Raw genomic sequence first — 25,073 nt, 5'->3', positions numbered from 1 at the left:
GGTCTAGAAACTGTGCCCGAGCAGACGGACAATTTCGAAAGAAGGATTTTAAACAGATAGTGGCGAGATTCACACCAGTTCACGCAAACAAGGCGAACCAAGCAAACCAGCTTGAAAATCAGCAACGGCTGAACAAGATTACATAACCAAGTAACAAAACAGTACTTAACCAAAAACGAAGCAATACTGAACAAAACAACCACTGCAGGATCACGAAACACTGGGCAGGCGCCCAGCATCCTCTACGGACTACGAGAAAATGATTTACTGGTAGGTAATTAAAATACTATTTTCTCTTACGTCCTAGAGGATGCTGGGGTCCACATTAGTACCATGGGGATGTACCAAAGATCCCAGAACGGGAAGGAGAGTCCGGAGGCTCCTGCAGAACGGATTGGCCTTTGAGGACCTGAAATTTGGTCAAAGTATCAAACTTGTAGAACTTAGCAAACATGTTCGACCCTGACCAAGTAGCCGCTCGGCAAAGCTGTAAAGCAGACACACCATGGGCAGCCGCCCAGGAAGAACCCAGCTTAAGAGTAGAGTGGGCCTTAACAGACGTAGGACACGGCAATCCTGCCGTAGAATATGCATGCTGGATAGGGAACCTTGTCCAGAGAGAAAGTGTCTGCTTAGAAGCAGGACACCCAATCTTCTTGGAATCATACAGGACAAACAGAGTCCGATTTCCTGTAACGAGCAGTCCTCTTCACATAAATTTTCAGAGCCCTTACAACATCCAAGGACTGACGAAATTGAGGAGTCGGTAGCAACTGGCACCACAATAGGTTGATAGATATGAAATGCCGACACAACCCGCGGAAGGAACTGCTAACGTGTTCGGAGCTCAGCCCTATCTTCATGGAAGATCAAGTAGGGGCTCTTACAAGACAAAGCCCCCAACTCCGACACGTCTAGAAGAAGCTACGGCCAACAAAGTGAAAGCCTTCCACGTGAGAAACTTGACCTCAACCACCGGTAGTGGCTCGAACCAATCCGATTGGAGGAACTGTAACATCACGTTAAGATCCCAGGGAGCCGTAGGTGGTACAAAAGGAGGCTGGATGTGCAGAACTCCCTTCAAAAAAGTCTGAACCTCAGGGAGGGAAGCCAGTTTCTGGAATAAAATGGATAGGGTCGAAATCTGGACCTTCACGGATCCCAACCTCGGGCCCATATCCACACCTGCCTGCAGGAAGAGGAGAAACCGTCCCAGATGAAACTCCACCGTAGGAAACTTCTTGGATTCACACCAAGATACATACTTTTTCCAAATGCGACGGTAATGTTTAGACGTTACACCTTTCCTAGGCTGTATCAGGGTAGGAATAACCTTGTTCGGAATGCCGTTCCGAGCTAATATCTGGCTTTCAACTTCCATGCCGCCAAACGTAGCCGCGGTAAGTCTTGATAAGCAGACTGCCCCTATTGCAGTAGTTCCTCCCGAAGAGGGAGAGAGCTCGGATCTTCTAGTAGATAAGACCCAGAAGATCCAAGCCCTTCTTGGCCAGTCCAGAGCAATGAGGATTGCCTGAACTCTTGTTCTCCTTATGAGTTTTAGAACTCTGAGAATGAGTGGAACTGGAGGAAACACGTATACCGACCGGAACACCCACAGAGTAACCAGGGCGTCCACCGCCACAGATTGCGGGTCCCTTGACCTGGAACAATACCTCCAAAGTTTCTTGTTGAGACGGGAGGCCATTATCTCTATTTGAGGTACACTCCAAATATCGGTCACCTCCGTGAACACCTCCAAATGGAGGCCCCAATCTCCTGGATGGAGAGTGTCTGCTGAGGAAGTCCGCTTCCCAGTTGTCTACTCCTGGAATGAAGATTGCTGATAGCACCAACGCGTTTTTCTGCCCAGAGGATGATTCTTGTTTCCTTTGACATTGCAGCTCTGCTCTTCGTTCCGCCCTGTTGATTTATGTAAGCCGCTGTCGTTACATTGTCCGCCTGCACTTGAATGGCTCGATCTCGCAGAAGATAGGCCACTTGGAGAAGACCGTTGTAGACAGCTGTTCGTTCCCGAATGTTTATTGGTAGGCTGGATTACAGGCTTGACCACCTTCCTGGGAAGGTTTCCCCCTGAGTGACCGCGCCCCAGCGCCGGAGACTTGCATCCGTGGTTAGAAGGATCCAGACCTGAATCCCAAACCTGCGGCTCTCCAGAAGGTGAGGTAGTTGTAGCCACCAGAGGAGTGAAATACTGGCTTTTGGCGACAGATTTATTTTCTGGTGCATGTGTAGATGAGATCCCGAACATTAGTCCAGGAGATCCAGTTGGAAGGGCAGAGCATGAAACCTTCCGTACTGTAGAGCCTCGTAAGAGGCCACCATCTTCCCCGGAAGGCGATTGCACTGATGAACTGAAACTCGGGCTGGCTTCAGGACATCCCAGACCATTGTATCACCAACACTTTCTCCTCCGGAAGAAACACCCTCTGCACTTCTGTGTCAAGGATCATTCCCAGAAAAGACAACCTCCTGGTCAGCCCCAAATGTGATTTTGGAAAAATCAGGATCCAACCGTGTTCCCTGAGCAGATGAGTCGTGAGAACAATGGACTGCAACGTCTCCCTGGACGATTCCTTTATCAGCAGATCGTCCAGATATGGGATTATGTGCACCACCTGTTCGCGGAGAACCATCACCTCTGCCATCACCTTGGTGAACACCCTCGGTGCTGTGGAGAGGCCGAATGGCAGTGCCTGGAATTGATAGTGACTGTCTAACAGTAAAAATCTAAGATAAGCCTGGTGAGGCGGCCAAATCGGAATGTGGAGGTACGCATCCTTGATATCCAGGGATACCAGAAACTCTCCCTCCACCAGACATGAAATCACTGCTCTGAGAGACTCCATTTTGAATTTGTACACCCTCAGGTAAGGGTTCAATGATTTCAAGTTCAAAATTGGTCTGACCGAACCGTCCAGTTTCGGTACCACGAAAAGGTTTGAATAATAACTCTTGTTATGAGGTGGAAAAGGGACAATGACCTGTGATTTTTCCAATTTTAGGATGGCTTTCTGTAGGATAGCCCTTTCTGTCAGCAAAGCTGGCAAGCCTGATTTGGAGAATCGGTGAGGCGGGAATTCTTGAAACTCCAGTCTGTACCCCTGGGACACAATATCCTGTACCCATGGATCCAGGCCGGATGACACCCAGACGTGGCTGAAACGTCTGAATTTCGCACCCACCAACCCGTCCTCCAGGCTTTGAGGTCCACCGTCATGCTGAGGATTTTGAGGAACCAGAAGCAGGTCTCTGGCCCTGGGAGCCTGTGGGTGCAGGCTTTTTGTATTTTGCCCGACCACCTTTAAAGAAAGTGGTAGAAGGCTTGGGCTTTTTTGTCTTAGCGGTCCGAAAGGACTGCTGCACAGCTGAAGAAACGGTTTCTACGTAGAAGGAGTAGCAAAGCGAAGAAAAGGTGACTTACCCGCGGATGCCGGGAAATCCATGCATCCGCTTCCCTAAATAGAGCGTGACCTGTGTAGGGTAGGTTCTCCACACTTCTCCTGGATTCCGCGTCTGCAGACCATTGGCGTAGCAAGAGTCCCCTGCGAGCGGAGACAGACATGGAGAATATCAGTGCAGTCAGCGTACCTAGGTCTTTCATGGATTCCACCATGAACCCCGCAGAATCCTGTATGTTACGTAAAAACAATTAAATGTCACTTCTATCCATTGCATCCAAATCCTCTAGTAATGTGCCTGACCACTTTACTATGGCTTTAGAAATCCATGCACAGGCAATAGTGGACCTTAAGGCCACTCCTGAAGCAGTGTAGATGGATTTGAGCGTAGTGTCAATCTTACAATCAGCTGGTTCTTTCAACGTGGTAGAACCAGGTACAGGTAAAACCACCTTTTTAGACAGTCTGGAGAGATGCGTCAATAAATGGTGGGTTATCCCATTTTTTTCTATCTTTCAGGGAAGGGAAAAAGCAACCAGGACTCTTTTTGGAATCTGGAATTTTTTCTCTGGGTTTTCCCAGGATTTTTTAAATATAGTGTTTTCCGCGGGAAAGGTTAGCAGGGCTTTCTCATCAGTGAAGTAAGCCTGCTCAGGTGTAGTGTGATTCATGTTTAACACATCTCTAATGGCCTCAATCATCAGCTGCACCCTCTATGCAAAGGATGCCGCCCCCCTCAGCACATCCCCATCACCGTCTGTAGCATCAGAATCGGAATCCGTGTCATCTTGCATAATTTTGGCAAGTGCACGTTTCTGTGGGAACATGCTAGGGGATTTTGCAAGAATAGGGACAGAGCCTGACCAAACTGCCATAGACTTCAACACCTGAGTTTCAGTCTCAGTATTAGCTATCTGAGACAAAGCATTGCAATCCTGTGTACATGGAATGGATCACTCCTGAGGGGAAACATCTTCTACAGCATATGACCCAGAGTCCCTAGACATGGCTATGTGAGATAGTAAACACCCACATACAAAGGAAAATGTCAGACACAGTTTCCAACCCAAGTATGCCAAATAGAGACACAGAGATTGGAGCCAACCCACACACAGCGCTTTTTTAAGGTAGAACTAATGAAACTACCAGCGCTGTCTGTGTACCTTAATAGACTACACAGACTTTACACAGCCTCCCTCCCCTTCTACAACCCCCTGGTACCGTACAAGATAGCTGGAGTTGACTAGGAGGGACAGCTCTCCCTGTCAGCGCATCTGCAGGCGCAAAAATGGCGCTGAACGCGGCTGGGTCCGCTCTAAGGAGAATCTCCGCCCCCTTTCATGGCACTGCTTCCCGCTCTTCTGTAGTTTATACTGGCCTGAGGAATTGTGCCGGCAGCGATACTGGGACCCTGGCAGGCTTGCTGGACAGTGTAGGGAGAAGGCGCTGGCTCAGGGCACCCTTCACAGCGCTGCACCATGTACCGCTGAGCCCCGGAGCGGTTAGTACTGCACTCCCTACCCTGTTGTCGCCATCTTCACACCGGATCCCCGCTTGCCAGAGGAGGCGGTGACTAACTCGCCACTGAAGTCTTCTGGCTCTGTAAGGGGGTGCCGGCAAGCTGCTGGGGTGAGCGATCCCCTGTGGCGGCAAACATTTGATCCCCTCAAGAACTCAGTGTCCTGTCAGCGGAGATAGTGGCTCAGACCCCCTCAGGGCGGACACTACTACCCCCCTTAGTCCCTCGAAGCAGGGAGGCTGTTGCAAGCAGCCTCCCTGTGCCTAAACTCTAAAATAAAAAATAAAAGAACTCCTATGGAGCTCCCCTGGATGTGACCGGCTCCTCCGGGCACATTTTTTAAACAGAGTCTGGTAGGAGGGGCATAGAGGGAGGAGCCAGCCCACACAAACTCTTAAGTGCCAGTGGCTCCTAGTGGACCAGTCTATACCCATGGTACTAATGTGGACCACAGCATCCTCTAGGACGCAAGAGAAACGCATTTAAAAATAAGAATTTACTTACCGATAATTCTATTTCTCGGAGTCCGTAGTGGATGCTGGGGTTCCTGAAAGGACCATGGGGAATAGCGGCTCCGCAGGAGACAGGGCACAAAAGTAAAGCTTTTCCGATCAGGTGGTGTGCACTGGCTCCTCCCCCTATGACCCTCCTCCAGACTCCAGTTAGGTACTGTGCCCGGACGAGCGTACACAATAAGGGAGGAATTTTGAATCCCGGGTAAGACTCATACCAGCCACACCAATCACACCGTACAACTTGTGATCTAAACCCAGTTAACAGTATGATAACAAAAGGAGCCTCTGAAAGACGGCTTCCTACAACAATAACCCGATTTTTGTAACAATAACTATGTACAAGTATTGCAGAATAATCCGCACTTGGGATGGGCGCCCAGCATCCACTACGGACTCCGAGAAATAGAATTATCGGTAAGTAAATTCTTATTTTCTCTATCGTCCTAGTGGATGCTGGGGTTCCTGAAAGGACCATGGGGATTATACCAAAGCTCCCAAACGGGCGGGAGAGTGCGGATGACTCTGCAGCACCGAATGAGAGAACTCCAGGTCCTCTTTTTGCCAGGGTATCAAATTTGTAGAATTTTACAAACGTGTTCTCCCCCGACCACGTAGCTGCTCGGCAGAGTTGTAATGCCGAGACCCCTCGGGCAGCCGCCCAAGATGAGCCCACCTTCCTTGTGGAATGGGCATTTACATATTTTTTGCTGTGGCAAGCCTGCCACAGAATGTGCAAGCTGAATTGTACTACAAATCCAACGAGCAATAGTCTGCTTAGAAGCAGGAGCACCCAGCTTGTTGGGTGCATACAGGAAAAACAGCAAGTCAGATTTCCTGACTCCAGCCGACCTGGAAACTATATTTTCAGGGCCCTGACAACATCCAGCAACTTGGAGTCCTCCAAGTCCCTAGTAGCCGCAGGTACCACAATAAGCTGGTTCAGGTGAAACGCTGACACCACCTTAGGGAGAAACTGGGGACGAGTCCACAGCTTTGCTCTGTCCGAATGGACAATCAGATATGGCTTTGTGAGATAAAGCCACCAATTCTGACACTCGCCTGGCCGAGGCCAGGACCAACAGCATGGTCGCTTTCCATGTGAGATATATCAAATCCACAGATTTGAGTTGTTTAAACCAATGTGATTTTAGGAATCCCAAACTACGTTGAGATCGCCCAGTGCCACTGGAGACATCAAAAGGGGGTTGTATATGCAGTACTCCCTTAACAACTTCTGGACTTCAGGAACTGAAGCCAATTTCTTTCTGGAAGAAAATCGACCGGTCGAAATTTGAACCTTAATGGACCCCAATTTGAGACCCATATACACTCCTGTTTGCAGGAAATGTAGGAATTAACCTAGTTGAAATTCTTCCGTGGAGCCTTCCTGGCCTCACACCATGGAACACATTTTCACCTAAGCAGTGATAATGTTGTGCGGTCACCTCCTTCCTGGCTCTGACCAGGGTAGGGATGACCTCTTCCGGAATGCCTTTTTCCCTTAGGATCCGGCGTTCACCCGTCAACGCGGCTGCGGTAAGTCATGGAACAGACATGATTCTTGCTGAATCAAGATCCTTTCTAGTATCTCTTGAAGTTCCGGGTACCAAGTTCTTCTTGGCCAAACCGGAGCCACGAGTATAGTTCTTACTCCTCTCCTTCCTATCATTCTCCATACACTGGGTATGAAAGGCAGAGGAGGGAACACATACACCGACTGGTACACCCACGGTGTTACCAGAGCGTCCCAGCTATTGCCTGAGGGTCTCTAGACCTGGCGCTTCATGTGGGACGCCATCAATACCACCTTTGGTCTTTCCCAACGGTTTACAAACATGTGGAAACTTCCAGATGAAGTTCCCACTTTTCCGGGTGGAATTCATTCATGCTGAGGAAATCTTCCTAGTTGTCCACTCCCGGAATGAACACTGCTGACAGTGTTATCACATGATTTTTCGCCCAGCGAAGAATCCTTGCTGTCATTGCCCTCCTGCTTCTTGTGCCGCCCCGTCTGTTTACGTGGGCGACTGCCATGATGATGTCCTACTGGATCAGCACCGGTTGACTTTGAAGCAGAGGTCTTCCTAGGCTCAGAGCATCGTAAATTGCCCTTAGCTCCAGTATATTCATGTGGAGAGAAATCTCCAGACTTGACCACACTTCCTTGGAAATTTCTTCCCTGTGTGACTGTTCCCCAGCCTCTCAGACTGGCATCCGTGGTCACCAGAACACAGTCCTGAATGCTGAATGTGCTGCCCTCTAGAAGATGAGCACTCTGCAGCCCCCACAGAAGAGACACCCTTGTCCTTGGAGACAGGGTTATCCGCTGATGCATCTGAAGATGCGATCCGGACCATTCGTCCCGCAAATCCCCCTGAAAAGTTTTTGCGTGAGATCTGCCGAATGGAATCGCTTCGTAAGAAGCCACCATTTTTCCCAGGACTCCTGTGCATTGATGCACTGATACTTGGCCTGGTTTTAGGAGGTTTCTGACTAGGTCGGATAACTCCCTGGCTTTCCCCTCCAGGAGAAATACCTCTTTCTGGACTATGCCCAGAATCATTCCTAGGAACAGCAGACGTATCATCGGAAAACAGCTGCGATTTTTGGAATATTTAGAATCCACTCGTGCTGTCGTAGAACTACTTTAGATAGTTCTTTTCCGACCTCCAACTGTTCTCTGGAAACTTGCCCCTTTCAGGATATCGTCCAAGTAAGGGATAATTAAGATGCCTTTCTTCTTTTAAGAATCATCTTTTCGGCCATTACCTTGGTAAAGGCCCGGGGTGCCGTGGATAATTCAACGGCAGCGTCTGAAACTGATATTGACAGTTCTGTATCACGAACCAGAGGTACCCTTGTTAAGAAGGGCAAATTTGGACATGGAGGTAATCCTTGATGTCCAGGGACACCATATAGTCCCCTTTTTTCCGGTTCTCTATCACTGCTCTGAGTGACTCCATCTTGATTTGAACCTTTTTATGTAAGTGTTCAAAGATTTCAGATTTAGACTATGTCTCACCAAGCCGTCTGGCTTCAGTACCACAATATAGTGTGGAAGACTAATACCCTTTTCCTTGTTGTAGGAGGGGTACTTTGATTATCACCTGCTGGAAATACAGCTTGTGAATTTTTTTCCCAATACTGCCTCCCTGTCGGAGGGAGCCGTTGGTAAAGCAGGCTTCAGGAACCTGCGAGGAAAAAATGTCTCGACTCTCCAATCTGTACCCCTGGGATAATACTTGTACGATCTAGGGGTCAACTTGCGAGTGATCCCACTGCGCGCTGAGACTCTTGAGACTACCCCCCCACCTCACCTGAGTCCGCTTGCACGGCCCCAGCGTCACGCTGAGGACTTGGCAGACGCGGTGGAGGGCTTCTTTTCCTGGGAAGGGGCTGCCTGCTGCAGTCTACTTCCCTTTCCTCTATGTCTGGGCAGATATGACTGGCCTTTTGCCCGCTTGCCCACATGGGAAACGGAAGGATTGAGGCTGAAAAGACAGTGTCTTTTTCTGCTGAGATGTAACTTGGGGTAAAAAGGTTGGATTTCCCAGCTGTAGCCGTGGCCCCCAGGTCCGATGGACCGACCCCAAATAACTCCTTCCCTTTATACGGCAATACTTCCATGTGCCGTATGGGATCTGTATCACCTGACCACTGTCGTGTCCATGACATCTTCTGGGAGATATGGACAACGCACTTATCTTGATGCCAGAGTGCAAATATCCCTCTGTGCATCTCGCATACATATATATAGAATGCATCCTATTAAATGCTCTATATCAATAAAATATTTTTAGTCAGGGAATTCGACCAAGCCAACCCAGCACTGCATCTCCAGGCTGATGGCGATCGCTGGTCGCAGTATAACCACCGTATGTGTGTATATACTTTTTAGGATATTTTTCCAGCTGCCTATCAGCTGGCTCCTTGAGGGCGGCCGTATCTGGAGACGGTAACGCCACTTGATAAGCGTGTGAGCGCCTTATCCACCCTAAGGGGTGTTTCCCAACGCGCCCTAACTTCTGGCGGGAAAGGGTATAACGCCAATATTTGCTATCGGGGTAAACCCACGCATCATCACACACTTCATTTTATTTTATCTGATTCAGGAAAAACTACAGGTAGTTTTTTCACTCCCACATAATACCCTTTTTTGTGGTACTTGTAGTATCAGAAATATGTAACACCTCCTTCATTGCCCTTAACGTGTGGCCCTAATGAGGAATACGTTTGTTTATTCACCGTCGACACTGGATTCAGTGTCCGTGTCTGTGTCGACCGACTGAGGTAAATGGGCGTTTTTTTAAAAACCCCTGACGGTGTTTCTGAGACGCCTGGACCGGTACTAATTGTTTGTCGGCCGTCTCATGTCGTCAACCGACCTTGCAGCGTGTTGACATTTTCACGTAATTCCCTAAATAAGCCATCCATTCCGGTGTCGACTCCCTAGAGAGTGACATCACCATTACAGGCAATTTCTCCGCCTCCTCCAACATCGTCCTCATACATGTCGACACACACGTACCGACACACAGCACACACACCTGGAATGCTCTGACAGAGGACAGGACCCCACTAGCCCTTTGGAGAGACAGAGGGAGAGTTTGCCAGCACACACCAAAAAACGCTATAATTACATAGGGACAACCTTATATAAGTGTTTCTCCCTAATAGCATCTTTATATATATATTTATATCGCCAATTAGTGCCCCCCTCTCTGTTTAAACCCTGTTTCTGTAGTGCAGTGCAGGGGAGAGCCTGGGAGCCTTCTCTCCAGCCTTTCTGTGAGAGAAAAAATGGCGCTGTGTGCTGAGGAGATAGGCCCCGCCCCTTTTCCGTCGGGCTCGTCTCCCGCTCTTTAGTGAAGTTTGGCAGGGGTTAAATATCTCCATATAGCCTCTGGGGGCTATATGGGAGGTATTTTTAGCCAGTATATAGGTTTACATTTGCCTCCCAGGGCGCCCCCCCCCAGCGCCCTGCACCCTCAGTGACAGCGTGTGAAGTGTGCTGAGAGGAAAATGGCGCACAGCTGCAGTGCTGTGCGCTACCTTTAGAAGACTGTCAGAGTCTTCAGCCGCCGATTCTGGACCTCTTCTAACTTCAGCATCTGCAAGGGGGCCGGCGGCGCGGCTCCGGTGACCATCCAGGCTGTACCTGTGATCGTCCCTCTGGAGCTGATGTCCAGTAGCCAAGAAGCCAATCCATCCTGCACGCAGGTGAGTTCACTTCTTCTCCCCTCAGTCCCTCGTTGCAGTGATCCTGTTGCCAGCAGGACTCACTGTAAAATAAAAAACCTAAGCTAAACTTTCTCTAAGCAGCTCTTTAGGAGAGCCACCTAGAATTGCACCCTTCTCGGCCGGGCACAAAAATCTAACTGGAGTCTGGAGGAGGGTCATAGGGGGAGGAGCCAGTGCACACCACCTGATCGGAAAAGCTTTACTTTTGTGCCCTGTCTCCTGCGGAGCCGCTATTCCCCATGGTCCTTTCAGGAACCCCAGCATCCACTAGGACGATAGAGAAAAAAGGAAAAAATCCCCAAAACAAGCAATTTACAACGGGATTGTTAATACTATATAACGAACAGTGAAGATGACATTTGTTTGTAGCTGCAAGTAAGAATTATTAATGTTACTTACGGCGTCCATGAATGCAGACTTGAAACTTTCCTGCCGCAGAAGTTCCTCCTGCTCGCGCTGACGAATCATCTCTTCTTCACGCCGTCTGTGCTCTTCTTCGTGTCTAAAATTAAATCAAACCGTGAAGTCACTTAATGTCTTAATTTCGTAATTCAGTTCATGAGAAGCCAGTAAAAAGGGAATAACCAAATGAGGGTCATTCCACATCTAATCAACAGCCATTTTCATGACCATCACCGATTTCAATGAAATTTGCTGTGCTTGTTAGGTACGACGAGAAACTAATTTATACCAAATTTCATCATCATAGGTTGGATATTTTTGGAGGTGGAGCCGTTTGAGTTCTAATTAAAACAGAGATTAAATTAGTGTCATTTTGAAGCTTATGACTAGATCTTTTCACTTCAAATTTTAATTTAGTAAGGTAGTACTAAAAAAAGTTTAATAACCTTTGACCTCTTTTTTAAAATAGGGATTTTTTTTTTTTTTAATGAGTTCTCCCATATTTCATTTAAACATGTACCAAATTTCACTTTGGGACTCCATGGGATAATGCGATAATAATTTACTGACAAGCAGGCAGATATATATATATATATATTTAGACAACATGCAGGTCCGGCTCTCCCATTAAACAGTCCAATAGCGCTGGGTGCCTCCACAAATATTGGAATATACACGGCATCGGGTGCGGCACTCCAAGCGGCGGTAACAAAGTACACTTACATCAGTGGTGAAGACAACGTTTCAATGCATTTTATTTGTGCATTTTCATCAGGTCAAGTGAACAAAAACAAAAGTGCTTACCTAAATAGTGTGTGCAAACGCCATCACCACAGGCACGTGCCTGGTCCGTCGGCGCTCTTACATGACGTCATTACCCACGGCCAGTAGCTATAGCAACAGTACACAATACAACATACAGGCATATTCATTGTACATCACAGACAGCACCAACACAGTAATCAGCATGTATAGAAATCAAAACAAGAAAAGCTTATTGCAGTAAGCACAGAACATTCCAAATCAACATATAATCAGGGTATACCGACATGCACCATCATGAAAGCAGAGAGACATCAATACATAATATATACTCAGCGTGGTACAAACTGCTATATGTGATGTATTTTTCGCCATACAGGTATTATACATTGCTGCCCAGGGCGCCCCCCCCCCCCCCCGCGCCCTGCACCCTCCGTGACCGCTGTGTGAAGAGTGCTGATAACAATGGCGCACAGCTGCAGTGCTGTGCGCTACCTGATGAAGACTGAAAGTCTTCTGCCGCCTGGTTCCGGACCTCTTCAATCTTCAGCATCTGCAAGGGGGGTCGGCGGCGCGGCTCCGGGACGAACCCCAGGGCGAGACCTGTGTTCCGACTCCCTCTGGAGCTAATGGTGTCCAGTAGCCTAAGAAGCCAATCCATCCTGCACGCAGGTGAGTTCACTTCTCTCCCCTAAGTCCCTCGATGCAGTGAGCCTGTTGCCAGCAGGACTCACTGAAACTAAAGAACCTAAAAACTTTTTCTAAGCAACTCTTTAAGAGAGCCACCTAGATTGCACCCTGCTCGGACGGGCACAAAAACCTAACTGGGGCTTGGAGGAGGGTCATAGGGGGAGGAGCCAGTACACACCATGTGATCCTAAAAGCTTGCTTTTGTGCCCTGTCTCCTGCGGAGCCGCTAATCCCCATGGTCCTGACGGAGTCCCCAGCATCCACTAGGACGTTAGAGAAACCTAAATTAGTGGGCCTCATGGTCCCTACATCCCAGGTACCCAGCATGTAGATTGCAGGATACCTGCTGCGACTAAACAGTACCAGATGTCCATAGGACTTATAGAAATACATTAAGCCCTAAATGCACGTTGAGGCCTCTAGGGTGCAATGTCCCCAGACGATGGATCCACCTGGTTTCAAGCCGGAGGAGTTTAAGGCACCTATCGCCTCCCCGAGATTAAGGGGGGGGGGGGTGACATGGTCGATCATTCGGTAACGTAGGGACTCTGCACGTCAATACTGCAGAGGATAACTTCGCTGTCAAATTTACTTAACATCTGGAGCTTACGTAACAGGGTACTGGTATCAAGAAGATATCGAGGATGTGATCACCCCACACCTCTCAAGCGGGGTTTGCCCTATTCCCAGCTACTTAGGGTCCACCGGATCACTTCTGATCCTGTGTTAGCGGAAACCCAAATGAACAGTATGATTAGTAAATTTCTAGCTAGAGGTTATCCAGTAGCACTACTTGAGCAAGCCAAACTGAAGGCTCTGGCCACAGATCGGTCCAAACTATTACAGGCAAAACCTAAAACTACTGATTCTAGTACTTTTCTGCCATGGGTAGGCCAATACAGCCCAGCTAGTAGCGGTATTAATCAGATTTCCAAGAGTATGTGGCATATAGCACAGTCTGATAAGGAACTGAATTTGGGTCAAACAAAATTGCTGTCATGCTATACTAGATGGCGCAACATCAGGGATATGCTTGCTAAAGCAGATATTTCCCCAAATCCACAGAGATTACTACAGGCTAACTCCAGAGGGTGGTACATGCACCACATGTCAATTTATGATTAGTGGTAAAAGTTTTTCGCATCCACTCACGGGTAAAGCTTTGACTATTAACTATACACTCACCTGTTCTTCTAAGTTTGTAGTCTACCAGTTACTGTGTCCGTGTGGGCTGTCATACATAGGCAAAATAGAAAGAATGTTTAAAGAACGTATGGCAGCCCACCGGTCGGCAATTAAAGCGACTATTGCCAAAGGTTCGAGTGACCAGCCGGTCGCTCGACACTTTGCGGTGGCACACCAGTTAGTGTCCCTACGTTACCGAATGATCGACCATGCCCCCCCCCCACTCGGGGAGGCGATAGGTGCCTTAAACTCTTCCGGCTTGAAACCAGGTGGATCCTTCGTCTGGGGACATTGCACCCTAGAGGCCTCAACGAGCATTTAGGGCTTAATGTATTTCTATAAGTCCTATGGACATCTGGTACTGTTTAGTCGCAGCAGGTATCCTGCAATCTACATGCTGGGTACCTGGGATGTAGGGACCATGAGGCCCACTAATTTAGGTTTTTGGTTTAGTTTTAACCCATTATGTGTGCCGCCATACTTAGCAGTTTGTACCACGCTGAGTATATATTATGTATTGATGTCTCTCGGCTTTCATGATGGTGCATGTCGGTATACCCTGATTATATGTTGATTTGGAATGTTCTGTGCTTACTGCAATAAGCTTTTCTTGTTTGATTTCTATACATGCTGATTACTGTGTTGGTGCTGTCTGTGATGTACAATAAATATGCCTGTATGTTGTATTGTGTACTGTTGTTGCTATAGCTACTGGCCGTGGGTAATGACGTCATGTAAGAGCGCCGACGGACCAGGCACGTGCCTGTGGTCCGGAAGCGTGGTGATGGCGTTTGCACACACTATTTAGGTAAGCACTTTTGTTTTTGTTCACTTGACCTGATGAAAATGCACAAGTAAAATGCATTGAAACGTTGTCTTCACCACTGATGTAAGTGTACTTTGTTACTGCCGCTTGGAGTGCCGCACCCGATGCCGTGTATATATATATATATATATATATATATATATATATATATATATATATATATATATATATATACACACACACATATACATACACACACACACACACACACATATATATATATACATATATATACACACACATATATATATATACACATACATACATACATACACACACACACACACACACACACACACACACACACATATACATACAGACCAGGTTTTGTTCGTGCTTTCCATGAGTTTAGTTTTGAAGTTGCAGACAGTTTCTCTTTCTGTAATGGTGTACAAACGTCCTGTTGTAGTCATTGTATCTACTGTTAGTATATCACAACGATGAACTAGAAGAATGTCGGGTTTCCCTGGGTATTTGTATGATGGGGATGGTCCTTGTGGGTGGAGAAAGCTGACCTTTACTAATTCGTACATTTCATCTACGTCAAGAACACATGCTACCCACTCTGCACATACACACAAGTGACAAATCTTTTAATGTCTTTAAATTCTACTTCGTCCTCCAGTAAACAAACTTGTTCCACTTTCGAAGATGTAGAGTAGGAATAAACTTTAGTTGACAGAGTAGTTGTTGATAAGGGAATAAAAGAATGTAGTTTCTGGGATCCAGCAATTGTGCGGGATTGCTCAAATTCTTCTGCCTCGTGGTCAGCTGAACTGGCGTACTTGAAAGAGACAGCTGTAACATTCTCAACGGCCCAACCAAACAATTGTCGAGGTGTCATTATTTGTTGATCGTACGGCCTTTGGAGACTGGCTCGTGCAGCTAATCTTTTCACAGTGCCACCAACTCCATCACATGTCCCTTTTCCATGGGATGTGGCTGAAAAGTGCCACTCGGCTGGAATTCCAAAGTCTTGCTCGTGACAGCAAAGATTAATGAAAATTATTTTGATTTTTATACTGAGAGGCAGCTCCATCTGAGAAATAAATGATCTTTGGAACGATAGGATACTTTTCCTTAAAATAATGTATGAGTAACCCCTGGAATAAATGAACTGCAGCAGTATCATGGTGAAGGCAGTTTGATATAATAACAAAGCTGACATGCTTTAGACTCCCTGCCTCATCTATGAAGTATGCTACACAAGGATGAAGAGTTGCTTGTGTGTTATTCCAGTGGAAACCTTGCACTTTGTCTTGCAGTACCAACGAATAGTTCTCTGCAAAGTCGCAGATTACCAAAACCTCCCCTGGTTGCAAACTTAATTTGAGGTCTGCTTGAAAAGACGACTGTTGTCTGGCAATGAAGGAATGGTGCAGCAGTATTTGTAACTTGTCACAAAAAGCGTCCAGAAAGTCATCAGATGAATGCGAAACTGTCTCAAGATTAGAACGGTCAACAGAGACTCATTGTTTGTAAGAAATATTATCCATCATGCTGTCATCCTTTAACTGCCTCAACTGTTCCTTAAAATGTTTGTGGCGGTTGGCATCTTCTCATTCATTACACTCATTAAGGTAGCATACTGGCATAGAAGGATTGCATATTATCATCGCCAAACAATCCTTATACGATTTCAATGGGATCTCTTCCTTTGATGTCAAATCAGAAATCTTTGCACCTAATATCATGAGTTTGACATTCTGTTGGATAGTGCAGGCACACACTGAATGTGTACCATTTACTCCAGCTAAGGTGCAGTGTTTGGGGCGAAGTTCTGCAAACTTTGAAAACCCTAGACGTTGCAGCAGAAACTTTTCTTTATACAAGGTAAACGCCTCTTTTAAATTGCTTAAAACCAACCGTTTCTGAGCATGAACTCTTTTTCCATCTGGCATTTTGATAGAGGTAGATAGATTGAGATATATATGAAACATGTTTATATTGAATGAATGCATAACTGCATAACCATTTATTATTAAAATTAACCTACTGGTACTGTATTTAATAACCATTTTATATTACTGCTGGTAAACAAAATAGGATTTTACTTACCGGTAAATCTATTTCTCGTAGTCCGTAGAGGATGCTGGGGACTCCGTAAGAACCATGGGGAACAGACGGGCTCCGCAGGAGACATGGGCACTTTAAGAAAGCCTTGGATTCTGGGTGTGCACTGGCTCCTCCCTCTATGTCCCTCCTCCAGACCTCAGTTAGAGAAACTGTGCCCAGAGGATATGAACAGTACGAGGAAAGGATTTATGTAACCTAAGGGCGAGATTCATACCAGCCACACCAATCACACCGTATAACTTGTGATAAAACTACCCAGTTAACAGTATGAACAAGTAACATAGCCTAGGTACAAGACCGACCAACTATAACATAACCCTTATGTAAGCAATAACTATATACAAGTCTTGCAGAAGAAGTCCGCACTTGGGACGGGCGCCCAGCATCCTCTACGGACTACGAGAAATAGATTTACCGGTAAGAAAAATCCTATTTTCTCTAACGTCCTAGAGGATGCTGGGGACTCCGTCAGGACCATGGGGATTATACCAAAGCTCCCAAACGGGCGGGAGAGTGCGGATGACTCTGCAGCACCGATTGAGCAAACAGGAGGTCTTCCTCAGCCAGGGTATCAAACTTATAGTACTTCGCAAAGGTGTTTGACCCCGACCAAGTAGCAGCTCGGCACAGTTGTAGTGCCGAGACCCCTCGGGCAGCCGCCCAAGAAGAGCCCACCTTCCTAGTGGAATGGGCCTTAACCGATTTAGGCAATAGCAATCCTGCCGAAGAATGCGCCTGCTGAATCGTGTTACAGATCCAGCGAGCAATTGTCTGCTTTGAAGTTGGCCGCATACAGAACAAACAGAGCTTCAGTCTTCCTGATCCTAGCTGTTCTGGTCACGTAAATCTTCAAAGCCCTGACCACATCCAGGGACTCTGAGTCCTCCAAGTCCCGTGTAGCCACAGGCACGACAATAGGTTGGTTCATATGAAAAGATGAGACCACCTTGGGCAGAAATTGAGGACGAGTCCTCAACTCTGCCCTATCCACGTGAAACATCAGGTATGGACTTTTATATGATAAAGCCACTAATTCCGAAACACGCCTTGCAGAAGCCAAGGCCAACAACATGACCACTTTCCAAGTGAGGTATTTCAACTCCACTGTTTTGAGTGGTTCAAACCAAGGTGACTTGAGGAAACTTAATACCATGTTAAGATCCCAAGGCGCCACCGGAGGTACAAAGGGAGGCTGAATATGCAGCACTCCCTTCACAAAAGTCTGTACTTCAGGAAGAGAAGCCAATTCTCTTTGAAAGAAAATGGATAAGGCCGAAATTTGGACCTTTATGGACCCTAATTTTAGGCCCAAATTCACTCCCGTTTGAAGGATCGGTGATAATGTTTCGATGTCGCATCCTTCCTAGCCTTGATCAGGGTAGGAATGACCTCCTCCAGAATACCTTTTTCAGCTAGGATCCGGCGTTCAACCGCCATGCCGTCAAACGAAGCCGTGGTAAGTCTTGGAACAGACAGGGCCCCTGCTGCAGCAGGTCCTGCCTTAGAGGAAGAGGCCACGGACCTTCTGTGAGCAACTCTTGCAGATCCGGATACCAAGTCCTCCTTGGCCAATCTGGAACAATGAGAATTGTTCTGACCCTTCTTAGTCTTATTAATCTCAACACCTTGGGTATGAGAGGCAGAGGAGGAAACACATAGACCGATCTGAACACCCATGGTGTCACCAGAGCGTCTACCGCTACTGCCTGAGGGTCTCTTGACCTGGCGCAATACCTCTTTAGCTTTTTGTTGAGACGGGACGCCATCATGTCTATTTGAGGCAGTCCCCACCGATCCACGATCTGTGTGAAGACTTCTTGATGAAGTCCCCACTCTCCCGGATGCAGGTCGTGCCTGCTGGGGAAGTCCGCCTCCCAGTTGTCAACCCCCGATAGTGCGCTTACATGGCCTTCCACCCAGCGCAGAATCCTGGTCGCCTCTGCCATGGCCACTCTGCTCCTTGTGCCGCCTTGGCGGTTTACATGAGCCACTGCCGTAATATTTTCCTATTGAATCAGAACCGGTTTGTTCTGAAGTCATTCCTCCGCCGGGCGTAGGGCGTTGTAAAAGGCCATTAACTCCAGGACATTGATGTGGAGACAAGTCTCTAGGCTTGACCAGAGACCTTGGAAATTTCTTCCCAGTGCGACAGCCCCCCAACATCGGAGGCTCGCGTCCGTGGTCACCAGGATCAAGTCCTGAATGCCGAACCTGCGACCCTCTAGGAGGTGAGCACTGTGCAGCCACCACAGGAGAGATACCCTGGCCGACAGGGTGATACGTTTTTGCATATGTAGATGGGACCCGGACCATTTGTCCAATAGGTCCCATTGGAAAGTCCTCGCATGGAACCTGCCGAAGGGGATGGCCTCGTATGAAGCCACCATCTTCCCCAGAACCTTTGTGCAATGATGCACCGGAACCTTTTTTGGCTTTAAAAGGTTCCTGACCAGGGCTATGAGCTCCTGAGCCTTCTTCACCAGAAGAAAAACTCTTTTTTGGTCCGTGTCTAGAATCAGGCCCAAAAAGGTCAGACGCGTTGCAGGTACTAGCTGGGATTTCGGTAAATTAAGAATCCAGCCGTGCATATGCAACGTCTTCACGGACAGAGACACGCCGTCCAGCAACTTCTCCCGAGATCTTGCCTTTATAAGGAGATCGTCCAAGTACGGGATAATTGCGACTCCCTGCTTGCGCAGGAGCACCATCATTTCCGCCATTACCTTGGTGAAAATTCTCGGGGCCGTGGAAAGACCAAACGGCAACGTCTGAAATTGGTAGTGACAATCCTGTACTGCAAATCTCAAACGCCTGGTGAGGGGGGGGAAATCGGAACATGAAGGTATGCATCCTTTATGTCCAGGGACACCATCCAATCCCCTCCCTCCAGGCTGGCGATGACCATTCTGAGCGATTCCATTTTGAACTTGAACCTCTTCAAGTACAGGTTCAGGGATTTTATATTTAGAATGGGTCTGACCGAACCGTCCGGTTTCGGTACCACAAACAGGGATGAATAATAACCCTCTCCTTGTTGGAGATGAGGAACCTTGATTATCACCTGTTGAATGCACAATTTGTGAATTGCCGCTAACACTAGCTCCCTCTCTGACGGGGAAGCCGGCAGAGCCGATTTGAAAAACCGGCGAGGGGGCATGTCTTCGAATTTCAATCTGTATCCCTGGAAAACAATCTATTGCCCAGGGATCCACCTGTGATTGAACCCAGACGTGGCTGAAAAGACGAAGACATGCCCCCTAATGTCAACAGGTCTTCTTTCAACCACAACTGCAAATCTCATCCTGCTTCTTTTCATAATGGAGTAAACTGATGTGGCTCTTTGTAATTTCCATTCAAAGCTGTGAAGGTACCACATGTGAAAATAATAAGATTTTACTTACCGATAAATCTATTTCTCGGAGTCCGTAGTGGATGCTGGGGTTCCTGAAAGGACCATGGGGAATAGCGGCTCCGCAGGAGACAGGGCACAAAAAGTAAAGCTTTTCCAGATCAGGTGGTGTGCACTGGCTCCTCCCCCTATGACCCTCCTCCAGACTCCAGTTAGGTACTGTGCCCGGACGAGCGTACACAATAAGGGAGGATTTTGAATCCCGGGTAAGACTCATACCAGCCACACCAATCACACCGTACAACCTGTGATCTAAACCCAGTTAACAGTATGATAACAGCGGAGCCTCTGAAAGATGGCTTCCTTCAACAATAACCCGAATTAGTTAACAATAACTATGTACAATTTATGCAGATAATCCGCACTTGGGATGGGCGCCCAGCATCCACTACGGACTCCGAGAAATAGATTTATCGGTAAGTAAAATCTTATTTTCTCTATCGTCCTAGTGGATGCTGGGGTTCTTGAAAGGACCATGGGGATTATACCAAAGCTCCCAAACGGGCGGGAGAGTGCGGATGACTCTGCAGCACCGAATGAGAGAACTCCAGGTCCTCCTTAGCCAGAGTATCAAATTTGTAAAATTTTACAAACGTGTTCTCCCCTGACCACGTAGCTGCTCGGCAAAGTTGTAATGCCGAGACCCCTCGGGCAGCCGCCCAAGATGAGCCCACCTTCCTTGTGGAGTGGGCCTTTACAGATTTAGGCTGTGGCAGGCCTGCCACAGAATGTGCAAGTTGGATTGTGCTACAGATCCAACGAGCAATCGTCTGCTTAGACGCAGGAGCACCCATCTTGTTGGGTGCATACAATATAAACAACGAGTCAGATTTTCTGACTCCAGCTGTCCTTGAAATATATATTTTTAATGCTCTGACAACGTCCAGTAACTTGGAGTCCTCCAAGTCACTTGTAGCCGCAGGCACTACAATAGGCTGGTTCAGATGAAATGCTGACACCACCTTAGGGAGAAAATGCGGACGAGTCCGCAGTTCTGCCCTGTCCGAATGGAAAATCAGATATGGGCTTTTGTAAGATAAAGCTGCCAATTCTGATACTCTCCTGGCAGAAGCCAGGGCTAGAAGCATGGTCACTTTCCAAGTGAGATATTTCAAATCCACCTTTTTTAGTGGTTCAAACCAATGAGATTTTAGAAAGTCCAAAACCACATTGAGATCCCACGGTGCCACTGGAGGCACCACAGGAGGCTGTATATGCAGCACTCCCTTAACAAAGGTCTGGACTTCAGGGACTGAAGCCAATTCTTTTTGAAAGAAAATCGACAGGGCCGAAATTTGAACCTTAATAGATCCCAATTTGAGACCCATAGACAATCCTGATTGCAGGAAATGTAGGAATCGACCCAGTTGAAATTCCTCCGTCGGAGCACTCCGATCTTCGCACCACGCAACATATTTTCGCCAAATTCGGTGATAATGTTGCACGGTTACTTCCTTCCTTGCTTTAATCAAAGTAGGAATGACTTCTTCCGGCATGCCTTTTTCCTTTAGGATCCGGCGTTCAACCGCCATGCCGTCAAACGCAGCCGCGGTAAGTCTTGAAACAGACAGGGACCCTGCTGAAGCAAGTCCCTCCTTAGAGGTAGAGGCCACGGATCTTCCGTGATCATCTCTTGAAGTTCCGGGTACCAAGTCCTTCTTGGCCAATCCGGAACCACTAGTATCGTTCTTACGCCTCTTTGCCGTATAATTCTCAATACTTTTGGTATGAGAGGCAGAGGAGGAAACACATACACCGACTGGTACACCCAAGGCGTTACCAGCGCGTCCACAGCTATTGCCTGCGGATCTCTTGACCTGGCGCAATACCTGTCCAGTTTTTTGTTGAGGCGAGACGCCATCATGTCCACCATTGGTCTTTCCCAACGGGTTACCAGCATGTGGAAGACTTCCGGATGAAGTCCCCACTCTCCCGGGTGAAGATCGTGTCTGCTGAGGAAGTCTGCTTCCCAGTTGTCCACTCCCGGGATGAACACTGCTGACAGTGCTATCACATGATTCTCTGCCCAGCGAAGAATCCTTGCAGCTTCTGCCATTGCACTCCTGCTTCTTGTGCCGCCCTGTCTGTTCACATGGGCGACTGCCGTGATGTTGTCCGACTGGATCAACACCGGTTTTCCCTGAAGCAGAGGTTCTGCCTGGCTTAGAGCATTGTATATTGCTCTTAGTTCCAGAATGTTTATGTGAAGAGACGTTTCCAGACTCGTCCATACTCCCTGGAAGTTTCTTCCTTGTGTGACTGCTCCCCAGCCTCTCAGGCTGGCGTCCGTGGTCACCAGGATCCAATCCTGTATGCCGAATCTGCGGCCCTCCAATAGATGAGGACTCTGCAACCACCACAGAAGAGACACCCTTGTCCTTGGAGACAGGGTTATCCGTAGGTGCATCTGAAGATGCGACCCTGACCATTTGTCCAACAGATCCCTTTGGAAAATTCTTGCGTGGAATCTGCCGAATGGAATTGCTTCGTAAGAAGCCACCATTTTTCCCAGGACTCTTGTGCATTGATGTACAGACACCTTTCCTGGTTTTAGGAGGTTCCTGACAAGCTCGGATAACTCCTTGGCTTTTTCCTCCGGGAGAAAAACCTTTTTCTGAACCGTGTCCAGAATCATCCCTAGGAACAGCAGCCGAGTTGTCGGCATTAACTGGGATTTTGGAATATTCAGAATCCACCCGTGCTGTTTTAGCACTTCTTGAGACAGTGCTAATCCCATCTCTAGCTGTTCTCTGGACCTTGCCCTTATTATGAGATCGTCCAAGTATGGGATAATTAATATGCCTTTTCTTCGAAGAAGAATCATCATCTCGGCCATTACCTTTGTAAAGATCCGAGGTGCCGTGGACAATCCGAACGGCAGCGTCTGAAACTGATAGTGACAGTTTTGTACAACGAACCTGAGGTACCCCTGGTGTGAGGGGTAAATTGGAACGTGGAGATACGCATCCTTGATGTCCAAGGATACCATAAAGTCCCCCTCTTCCAGGTTCGCTATCACTGCTCTGAGTGACTCCATCTTGAACTTGAACTTCTTTATGTACAGGTTCAAGGACTTCAGATTTAGAATAGGCCTTACCGAGCCATCCGGCTTCGGTACCACAAAAAGAGTGGAATAATACCCCTTCCCTTGTTGTAGAAGAGGTACCTTGACTATCACCTGCTGAGAGTACAGCTTGTGAATGGCTTCCAAAACCGTCTCCCTTTCGGAGGGGGACGTTGGTAAAGCAGACTTCAGGAAACGGCGAGGTGGATCTGTCTCTAATTCCAACCTGTACCCTTGAGATATTATCTGCAGGATCCAGGGATCTACCTGCGAGTGAGCCCACTGCGCGCTGTAATTTTTGAGACGACCGCCCACCGTCCCCGAGTCCGCTTGAGAAGCCCCAGCGTCATGCTGAGGCTTTTGTAGAAGCCGGGGAGGGCTTCTGTTCCTGGGAAGGAGCTGCGTGTTGCTGTCTCTTCCCTCGACCTCTGCCTCGTGGCAGATATGAATAGCCCTTTGCTCTCTTATTTTTAAAGGAACGAAAGGGCTGCGGTTGAAAAGTCGGTGCCTTTTTATGTTGGGGAGTGACTTGAGGTAGAAAGGTGGATTTCCCGGCTGTAGCCGTGGCCACCAAATCTGATAGACCGACTCCAAATAACTCCTCCCCTTTATACGGCAAAACTTCCATATGCCGTTTTGAATCCGCATCGCCTGTCCACTGTCGCGTCCATAAAGCTCTTCTGGCCGAAATGGACATAGCACTTACCCGTGATGCCAGTGTGCAGATATCCCTCTGTGCATCACGCATATAAAGAAATGCATCCTTTATTTGTTCTAACGACAGTAAAATATTGTCCCTGTCCAGGGTATCAATATTTTCAATCAGGGACTCTGACCAAACTACCCCAGCACTGCACATCCAGGCAGTCGCTACAGCTGGTCGTAGTATAACACCTGCATGTGTGTATATACTTTTTTGGATATTTTCCATCCTCCTATCTGATGGATCTTTAAGTGCGGCCGTCTCAGGAGAGGGTAACGCCACTTGTTTAGATAAGCGTGTTAGCGCCTTGTCCACCCTAGGAGGTGTTTCCCAGCGCTCCCTAACCTCTGGCGGGAAAGGGTATAATGCCAATAATTTCTTTGAAATTATCAGCTTTTTATCAGGGGCAACCCACGCTTCATTACACACGTCATTTAATTCTTCTGATTCAGGAAAAACTATAGGTAGTTTTTTCACACCCCACATAATACCCTGTTTAGTGGTACCTGTAGTATCAGCTAAATGTAACGCCTCCTTCATTGCCAAAATCATATAACGTGTGGCCCTACTGGAAAATACGGTTGATTCGTCACCGTCACCACTGGAGTCAGTGCCTGTGTCTGGGTCTGTGTCGACCGACTGAGGCAAAGGGCGTTTCACAGCCCCTGACGGTGTTTGAGTCGCCTGGACAGGCACTAATTGATTGTCCGGCCGCCTCATGTCGTCAAACGACTGCTTTAGCGTGTTGACACTATCCCGTAGTTCCATAAATAAAGGCATCCATTCTGGTGTCGACTCCCTAGGGGGTGACATCCTCATATTTGGCAATTGCTCCGCCTCCACACCAATATCGTCCTCATACATGTCGACACACACGTACCGACACACAGCAGACACACAGGGAATGCTCCTAACGAAGACAGGACCCACTAGCCCTTTGGGGAGACAGAGGGAGAGTTTGCCAGCACACACCAAAAGCGCTATATATATATCAGGGATAGCCTTATAATAAGTGCTCCCTTATAGCTGCTTTGTTATATCAAAATATCGCCATAAATTTGCCCCCCCCTCTCTGTTTTACCCTGTTTCTGTAGTGCAGTGGAGAGACTTGGGAGCCGTCCTGACCAGCGGAGCTGTGAGAGGAAATGGCGCCGTGTGCTGAGGAGATAGGCCCCGCCCCTTTTCTGGCGGGCTCGTCTCCCGCTATTTAGAGAAATCAGGCAGGGGTTAAATATCTCCATATAGCCTCTAGGGGCTATATG

The 25,073-nt window shown here is 47.7% G+C and overlaps 1 protein-coding gene across 4 annotated transcripts in view; it reads right to left on the bottom strand.

Annotated features, from left to right (window-relative positions):
- The window catches only part of PSPC1 (paraspeckle component 1), a 377,392-nt gene that overhangs the window by 190,589 nt on the left and 161,730 nt on the right, over positions 1 to 25,073 (bottom strand). For all 4 annotated transcript variants that reach the window (XR_010203527.1, XM_063951654.1, XM_063951657.1 and 1 more), the window contains exon 6: positions 11,094 to 11,196. Coding sequence is in view for 3 of the 4 variants with exons in the window: in XM_063951654.1 (XP_063807724.1) it covers positions 11,094 to 11,196 (103 nt within the window). In the remaining variant the exon portion in view is untranslated. The remainder of the gene's footprint in view (positions 1 to 11,093; positions 11,197 to 25,073) is intronic.

Source organism: Pseudophryne corroboree, chromosome 2 (genome assembly GCF_028390025.1).
Source record: "Pseudophryne corroboree isolate aPseCor3 chromosome 2, aPseCor3.hap2, whole genome shotgun sequence".
In the NCBI taxonomy this organism is placed as follows: Eukaryota; Metazoa; Chordata; class Amphibia; order Anura; family Myobatrachidae; genus Pseudophryne; species Pseudophryne corroboree.
The sequence above is the reverse complement of the archived record's forward strand: the minus strand, read 5'-3'. Positions and strand labels throughout refer to the sequence as shown.